Source organism: Aplidium turbinatum, chromosome 17 (genome assembly GCF_918807975.1).
Source record: "Aplidium turbinatum chromosome 17, kaAplTurb1.1, whole genome shotgun sequence".
In the NCBI taxonomy this organism is placed as follows: domain Eukaryota; kingdom Metazoa; phylum Chordata; class Ascidiacea; order Aplousobranchia; family Polyclinidae; genus Aplidium; species Aplidium turbinatum.
In genome coordinates, this window is record NC_137488.1 from 12509852 (window position 1) to 12519214 (window position 9363).

The 9363-nt window shown below is 36.9% G+C and overlaps 1 protein-coding gene across 1 annotated transcript; it reads left to right on the forward strand.

The window, feature by feature from the left end:
• The first annotated feature begins 3395 nt into the window (after positions 1 to 3395).
• Positions 3396 to 5303, forward strand: LOC145786196 (SCAN domain-containing protein 3-like). Its single transcript, XM_082597842.1, has one exon. The coding sequence runs from the start codon at positions 3396 to 3398 to the stop codon at positions 5301 to 5303; it is 1908 nt and encodes a 635-aa protein (XP_082453968.1).
• Positions 5304 to 9363: the final 4060 nt, after the last annotated feature.

Below are 9363 nucleotides of genomic sequence, written 5' to 3' on the forward strand. Positions count from 1 at the left end.
AATGTGACGCAATAAAGTATTACGGATTTCTTCCTTTCATGAACAGTAATCCCTCCTAACGCAAAATTCGTGCGCAAATGCCCAAACTCGTACTGTAACTTGAAAAGATGTCGGTGGAATTTTCGGCCGTATGTCGGTGACGTTTTTCCAATAGAAGACCGTGATTTTTTTGTAAGTTTTCCATAAAAACTCGTCTTCCGTAACTGTTTTCAAAAGTTTTGAGTGACTACAGATTATTCCGACACGCATATCTGAAGATATAACTTTTGCCAGTGTGTTCTTGCGTTAGACGCAGAGTCTACAAATACATTCGTTTTACATGCATACTGCATTTCAAAAGAATTCTATCGCTAATGTGATCGCGCGTCTAGGAATTGGCAGATGACCACACTAATGCGTTCAATTTCGGTGATTTTTACCGATACCCTTCTATCTAGGTAACGTCAGGCTTGATAGAACCGTCATCGGTTAATCCGGATCTTCGCCTAATCCGGATGGAATCGCCGGTCAAATCGAATCCGGATTAACCGAGTTCTACTGTAATTTGTCATGTAACAACAACTGCTTAGAGCAGTGGCGTACGCAGGAATTTTACATCAGTCCGTCTAGTTAGCTCAATGGTTACGCGCCTGGCGGCTTGATTCTCGGGGTAGCCTATGCGCTTGAGCAACGCATTTCAAGACTGCTCTCCATTCAGCGGCACTTAGTGAATGGAACAATTCCCCGGCAACATTTCAACAATCGGAAACTTCACTCTGTCAACCTCGGTAACCGGCCCTGTGTCAAGAGCCTCTACAAGTAACTTATGCGAAACTACTGGGAATAACCAATCAAGGCTTTGTCAGTCCGAGGATAAAGATTCAAAACTTTTACTAACCTGCATGGGAGGGTTTCGAAAAAAATCATGAGACCATTTTAATCGCAACCAACATTTAGTTCACGGTTGAAACGAAAGTGGGCCTATGACAGGTTACTAAACGTACTAAGTTACACTTGTCATTGTGCTGATGATTAGGATTATAACATGGTCGAGAAAGCTTGACGGAGAATAGCGTACGTCTTTTTGTTAACAATGTGTTGGTTATTGCAAACATGCAATGTGGAGTAGGGGAGATGTGGGACCAGTGAGTCACTTTTGACGTTTTTGCATGTGCATGTTTTATTTGCCTCGTAAAATGAGATTTAGAATTAACATGAAGTTTAGTCTATCCTTCAACATACTACAGCATTTAACTCAAAATGTAAGAAGAGAAAAGTTGTTTATTTTGCTTGCGAAAAATGCAACTCAAGTGAACCATTGGTACAAGGGTTGGGGACCATTGGTTCACAACATCTTGTTGAAGAAGAACTCAAGTGCCGTCTAATACAAATGCAATTTTTATCTGCATTATTCATTTTTATTACTATTTACATAGTCTGGCAGTTTAATTTATATTTCTAGCAATCAAAGTATATTAGGAAATTAAAGTAGTTGCCTTTGTCCCTTAGAAGCCATTTTGACGTCATCACTTTCGAGTTAATGATTGCATGGTTAATATGTTTAATGCTACAACCAACTTTAAAGTTTGGAGATGCCGTAAAAGATGTTGAGAAATTTGCTTATCTCTGTGGTTTGTTTACTCGGTAGGCGAACAATAGCCTACTGCTGATTCAGCATTCAGCTGATTCACTGGTCCTCACCAGGTTGTGAACCATTGGTCCCCATTTAACAAGTGCAACTAGATTTTGTGGAGAATCTAATCCAAGCCTACTAGATCACATCTACACAAACATAACTTGCAACCAAAATGCCTATGGCATTTGCTTACATGACATCTCTGATCATTTAGGGGAGACCGGGGATAGCTCGGACGATTTTTTGAAAACAGCCCATATTTTTTTTAAATTACACAGCAAGTTCGTAAATGTTATTTTGTTGTAAACCTTAAAGCTTTGCCAAAAAAGGGTAGGAGTATCGTTTGTTTCAGAAAACCGGAAACGCTTATAAAAAGCATAATTTCTATGGTCCTCAAATGTCCGAAGTCACCCCGTTGCCGGGGTAATTTCGGACATGCCTGGGGTCATCTCGGACAGCAATTTTATGCAGACGTTTTGAGTTGATTTGACAGTTAACACAGAATATTTGTTTTTCTTTAATATGTCCGAACCATTATGTCTTTTAAAATCCAATAAATTATTCAAAAGATCTGAAAATAAGATTTTGTTTAGTTTGATTTTTTCCACGGGGATACTTCGGCCGTTGTGTCCGAAGTATCCCCGACCACGTGACTACAGGTAAATGAAGAAAATATGGCTACCTGATTAACTGCTAGTCAAAATCATCACTTGCTTATCTGAGTATAGCTTTCTAACTACAACTTCAATCAATAAAAAGTTTGTTTTGGTTAAATGCAACGGAATTATGACCTTACACGTACAATTTTAAAATCTTGTTATCACTGATAAAATTACTTTTTCGGCCTCAACTTTCTAAGAAAACCAGACATACTTGCAAACTTTATCCTGATTTGTAATGGAGCCACAAAGCTTTGGTAAACGTGATTTAACAATACTCTACTATAACGTCAAATGCCTTATCCGAGGTATCCCCGCGTCCGAACTATCCCCGGTCTCCCCTACCTATTTTCTTATGTGTTAAAAATAAAAATGTAGTGTGTAATTCACCCACCAAAAAAATTCGAAGCTTAAAAAACTTTTGTCTTGACAGCTTCTTATGCGATTTAGAGTCTAATTTGAATGAAGTAAATACTGATTGTGATGATGCAGACAACTTGATACACTCTTTTATTATGCGATTTCAAGTAACACTAGATAAACATGCACCACTTAGAAACATGTCGAGAACTGAAATTAAGCTCTCTAACAAACCATGGATAACAAAAGGCATTCATAAATCTATTAAAACAAAAAACAGACTATTTAGATCAGTGCTCTTCAACAGGGGTTCCGCGGAACCCTAGGGTTCCGCGGAACATGCAGTGGGGTTCCGTGAGTTTTAAGGGTTCCGCAAGGGTTCCTCGTTTTATTTAGGGAAATTGATTTCTTGTTTCAGCATTTTGATGCGTCATTCCGATTTTTTACATCACTGCACCGCATTCACACTTCAAGTAGGCCAGTTTGTTAAACGAGGGGTTGACTGTAGTAGTCACCAACCGAATAAAACATTGCTATAATTATTGCGTCTCTGGTTGTTCATTGTTATTCTATTAACAATAACGTTATTGTTGCATCACAGTCATAGGATGTAGCCGGTGTACAGATCACAGAAGTACAAGCAGACTGAGTAGAGACTTGAGCTGCTGTTGATCCTTTGTGAGAATAAAGTAAAAACAGTTTTTAACCAAATTTTTATTGTTTAGTCAAGCCAGATGAAACAAAATAGCATATTTTCTTATATGAAGCCAAAGAATAGCAACAGCGAAGGTGTGGGCGGAAATGAGCCTTGTAGTTCAGTTGTAACAGAGACACCTCCGCCGAAGCGGACCAAATGTAATTCAATTGTCAAGGTTAGAAAATGGGACGACGCATATTTGAGATACGGGTTCTTTTTGCCGGATGACCAACTTTTGAATGTAGCTCCTCAGCCCGAATGTTTGATTTGCTGTAACAGACTTTCTAATTCAGCCATGGTCCCGGCTAAATTACAAAGACACTTACAAACAAATCATTCTGCGTACGCGACAAAGACTATCTCATTTTTTAAACATATGAAAAGAAGCGTGCACAAGCAAAAAGAGTCATTCTTAGGAGCAGTGAAAACCAATCCAGATATCTTGTTGACTTCATATCGACTGTCACATCATATTCTTAAAACAAAGAAACCATTTACTTTAGCCGAGGAAGTTATTAAACCAGCGTTGCAAATAGTAGCAGAGGAGCTCCTTGACAAGGAAACTGAACGCAAGTTACAAAGCATACCTCTGTCTGATACCACTGTAAGCAGAAGGGGATTTCATATGGCTGAAGATTTGTTGAAACAACTTTTATATAAAATCAAAAATGTTCCATGTTATGGGCTGCAACTGGATGAATCAACTGATATTGGGAGTAGAGCACAACTGCTTGTGTATATAAGAATTCCTGATATTGATTCATACAGCATTGTTGACGAATATTTGTGTTGCCTAGACTTGGATGTGAGCACAACTGCTGAACAAGTATTTAGTAAGCTCAACGAATTCTTGAAAGAAAAAGAAATACCATGGAAAAAGTGTTGTTCTCTAACTACAGACGGGGCAGCTGTGATGACTGGACGCTTTTCAGGAGTTGGTGTTCGTGTCAAGGCAGTTGCTACTAACTGTGTATTAAAACATTGTATTATTCATCGTGAAGCTCTGGCTGTAAAACCGCTTAGTTCTGACAAGCAGAGAAAAACGGAACTAGAAATGGTTTTGGATATAATTGTGAAAACAGTGAATTACATAAAATGTGGTGGTAAAGGCAAATCTGCAAGAGTTTTTCAAAAAGTATGTGAAGAAATGGAGTCAGATAATGTCACTCTTTTGCTGCATACAGAGGTGCGTTGGCTATCTCGTGGCAAAGTTTTGGCTCGGGTGTTCAAATTAAGACAGGAAATATCAGTTTTTCTTGCAGAAAAAAATCATGAATATGCTACCAATTTTCTTGATCATGAATGGGTTTGCAAACTGGCATATCTGGCTTCAATATTCGATATGTTGTCCACACTCAACACCAGCCTTCAAGGGAAAAGATCGGATATATTTTCCCAAGTTGGCCAAATTGATGGCTTTAAAAGAAAAATTGACTGCTGGGCCAATAAAGTTTCAAAAAATGATTATTCTCCTTTTCGGTTTTTGAATGAATTTCTAAGTGAGGACTCCGAAGTTGAAGATACAGCTGAAATAAAGGAATTAGTGTTGGAGCATTTGAAGCTATTGAGGAAAAATTTCAACCGCTACTTTCCTGAAGAAGAATCTGAGATTTTCCGTTTGCGAAAGTGGGTGGTTAATCCTTTCGTTTTCCCTTGCCAACAACATGAAGAACTCCTGGATATCTGCAATGATATTCCTTTGGAGAAAATCTTTGAAAAAAACGGAAAGGAATATTTTTGGATTTTTCTGTACAAAGAAGGGACAGAAATTTCAAAGGAAGCATTGAAACTATTGTGTCAATTTCCAAATACCTATTTGTGTGAAACAGCATTTTCTGCTTTAACAACAATTAAGAACAAAAACAGAAGTTGCTTGAAGGGTGTCGATATGTGTATGAGAATTGCATTAAGCAACGTTGAACCACGATTTAAGAAGATTATAAAAGATAAGCAACAACAACAGAGTCATTAAGTGTCTGACTTTATAACTTTTGTAATAACTGTCTATGTTTTGAAATGTCTAATTATTTTTTGAAGTGTAACAGTGTAATAACGAAATATTTAATTTTCTGACCAAGCAATTCGTAATTTGTAGTTTTTTTTTAGTGGGGTTCCGTGACAAACGCGAAGGTACATGAGGGGTTCCGTGTTGACAAAAAGGTTGAAGAGCACTGATTTAGATATTGGATAAAAAATAAACATGAATCAGCAAAGAGGAAATACAAAGCATATTGCAATAAGACTATAAATGATAAGATTATAAATGATAAAAGACTATAAATGATAAAAGCTATAAAACAGATTCTATTGAATTCATTAATTTATTAAATAATTACTTCAAAAATTTTGGAACTTTAATGGCAGCTAAAATTCCGAATTCAAATGCAAATTTTGAATCATTCATGTTAAACAGAAAATGTTCTTCTTTTGGCTTTCCTGATATAAATGAGATAGAAGTATCTGATGCTATAAGGAGCCTCAAAGCAAATAAAGCTTCAGGCATTTTTGAAATACCTTCTAAATTTATCAAAATGGCTAATGTAATCAGTGGCGGCTCGTGGTCTCAAAACATGGGGGGGCTGCATCCTGCATCAACCATAGTAGACTAACCTAAACTAATGTAATTATAAACCTGTACCGGACTGAGTTATAAACGCACTGAGTTAGGGTTAGTAACACAGTAACATGTTTTTTTTAATTGGCTGTCGTTTAATGTTTTTATCATTTAAAGTAAACTTTTGATAATGGCTTAAATTTGGTCAAGTTTAGGTGGCCACCAGATGGAGCTATTACTATTATTGGACTTGGTATTAACTTAGTTGGTTAGATCTATGCTTGTGCTTTCCAACGATGGCAAATCTGTTGAAATTGAAAAAGAAATGAATAAATGGGAGACAATTTCCTTCAGGTGTTTTTCAGTGCATTTCCACCCCGTATTTCCTCCTTTATAATAGGAGTCCATTCCAACCTGTGTGACGTATCAAGACGTCATCATTCAGTTGTTGACCAACAGGGCGAATTGTAAAAGAGCACCAATAATTACAGTAATTGGCTTTACTTCACATCAAAACTAGTCTGTTTCAGTGACTTCTCAAAACTGAGATCAAGTAAAGTAACCTACGATCCCTTCACCTAATCACCGATAGCTTCCACACGCTTACCCTAAAGATTTAAGTCGTCAGCAATGGCGAGTGGATAGAGCGTTGGGCTCACAGTCGAAAGCCTGCATGTTCGACTCCAGCCACCCGCACTTGCTGTTGTTTCTCTGGGCAAGAAACTTTACGATAATTGCCTCTACCCAGTGATCGATTTCGAGTAATGGGTAGTACCAAATTGAAGTCATAAGTAAAGTAGACAACCGGAAACAGACATTGCAGTCGGCTGCAGCGTGGGTCAGGTGTACGTCGGAAGGCGTACACCGATGCATAGCGCTCAAGTCCGCTTTCCCGCAATGCAGGATAAAGATAAACAAACAAAAAAAAAAAATTTACGAGAACCAAAGTTGGAATCCCTGACCGGGGTCTGTTCTATTTGCACTTTGCAGTCCCCTACAGCACTTGTTCAGTGATGCTAGAAAACTTTTTTCTGAAAAACCTACGTCACAAAGAAAGGAACCCTGTGAAAGGAACAAGCAAAACCGGACCTGCAAAATTTGCAGACCCAGAGTTGCCAATTCATTTTTGTAATACAAATTTTGTTTTGATTACAAAAAAAAAATTAATATTAAGAGCCCCTGATTAAGAGTTTTTTAATTCTTCAAGGGAAATAAATTAAAAAAAAAACATAGCAAAACTATGTATATGTAATATAATTCACATATGCACAAAAATGTTAGAGGGGCTGCAGTCCCGCAGTCCCTTATGACGAGCCGCCACTGAATGTAATTATATGCCCTTTTTTAACAAAAGTGCTGAATAAATGTGTTTTGCAAGAAATCTTTCCTGATGTACTTAAAAAGAGTCTGATAATACCTGTACCAAAAGTTAGTTCACCTTTACACTTTACAGATTTGCGACCAATTTCTTTATTGTCAACTTTTGCCCAAATTTTTGAAAATTTTTTATATAAACGGATGCTGAATTATATTGACAAATGTAATATTTTAACCCCAGCTCAACACGGTTTTCGTGAAAATGATTCAACAAGCTTAACATTGACAAAAATTTATGATGATTTACTTTCTAACTTGAATGATTACAAATACACATGCTCGGTTTTTTTGATTTAAGTAAAGCTTTCGATACAGTTGATCATGGCATACTTTTAAAAAAACTTTACCATTATGGCTTTCGTGGCAAGTTTTTAAACGTTTTAACATCTTATCTAACAAATAGAATGCAAAGTACAAAAATTAACGGTAAGAATTCTAATTTCAATGTTGTTAAATGTGGTGTCCCACAGGGGTCAATCCTTGGTCCCTTGCTTTTTCTTTTTTATGTGAATGATCTTCCAAATGCATCTTCTTTTTCAACTACACTTTTTGCTGATGACTCAAACTTTCATAGGGGAAAGTGGTGTAACGTGGACCAGTGTGTAATTTGGACCAGTCCCCTAACTCAAAAAATAAAAATCGTTTTGTCAGTATTTTTGAACAGCTTGAAAGAAAAAATAATAATAGCCCGGATGTGAAAAACTCAGCTCATTAGGTTTAGAAACGTGGACGGGAGATTGGAATTTGTGGTTTTGGGTATGCTGATGTTATTTTGGGGAGTTGATTGCTAAGCGCTGAGACGTTATTGGCATGACGTTTGAGTCTGATATGATGTTGGTATTATCTTTAACCTATAAGGAGATGTTGTGCTCAATTACAAGACTTGTAACTAAGTGTGGAAGTCATAGTTGGTAATTTTTAACAGTGCATGACAGTGTGTAATTTGGACCAGTCATCTCACCTACGCAGCATCGCGTCAGTTCAGAATTCCCACAGCTGTAGTATTAAAACATGTCCATAACAGGCTACCAATAAATATGCTACACAAGTGTCAAAAACCATTGGTCGACAACTTGATCTTCCCGAAAATATTGAAGATCAACTGGTCAAACATGTTTTGGAAATGGAGTCAAGATTTTATGGTTTAAGGGCCACAAACTGCAGCAAACAATGCAGCAGAAAATTTTAGTCTGTCCATCAGTGGCCGATCCATCGAAAGGAAGAAATGTACAAACTATCTAGGTGTAACTTTGGATGAGCGATTGACATGGGATAGTCATATTATTAATCTTAGAAAGCAGCTTGCAAAGGTCTGGTGCATAGCATTTAAGCTGAGATACATTGCCCCTTTAACAATATTACAAACTTTATATTATGCTTTGTTTCAATCCAAGATCCAATACTCGATTATAAATTGGGGAAGACCAACTCTACATTGCTTGCTCCACTACAAGTGTTACAAAACAAGTTCATTCGATCCTGCTTATTTTTGCCGAGGTCAACAAATACAACTGTTCTTTATCACCAATTTAATGTGCTCAAAATTGACGATATTATTAAATTAGAGACTGCAAAATTTATGTACAAATATGTGCACAAAATGCTGCCCCGGGCCTTTGCGATCATAAAACCCGTCAGAACCAAAAGAATGATTTATATTTGCCTTCTACAACGTCAAACTCTGGTAAGAAGATGCTATGTTTTAATGGAGTGAAACTATGGAATCAAGTACTAAAAGAAATAAAAGAAAAGTCTTACAATGTCTTACAATTGGGTTTTGTGGCCGTGCTAACTACTGATATATAGCCTACTACATAATTATTCATTCAGGCACCTTTTAAACCTTTCAAGGTTTTGCCACCTTTTTCTGTTCGTTAACGTGCTGGTAGGTTTATATCGATTTTTGTAGTTAGTATCTTTTTCGTCCCGGACGCGTTAATGACGAAAAATAAAATGATTGATTGATTGATTGAAATTTAAATATAACTGTTTATTAAAGAATTTGTGCAATGATCACTCCTGAAACGTATCATCCGCTTATTTCTCTACACAGTTTTTTTATGTTGCCCTGTGTTATTCCATTGTTAATGTATTGTTAATT

What these genes read in the sequence shown, in the direction of transcription:
- LOC145786196 (XM_082597842.1), top strand. Translation starts at nt 3,396, where the DNA reads ATGAAGCCAAAGAATAGCAACAGCGAAGGTGTGGGCGGAAATGAGCCT.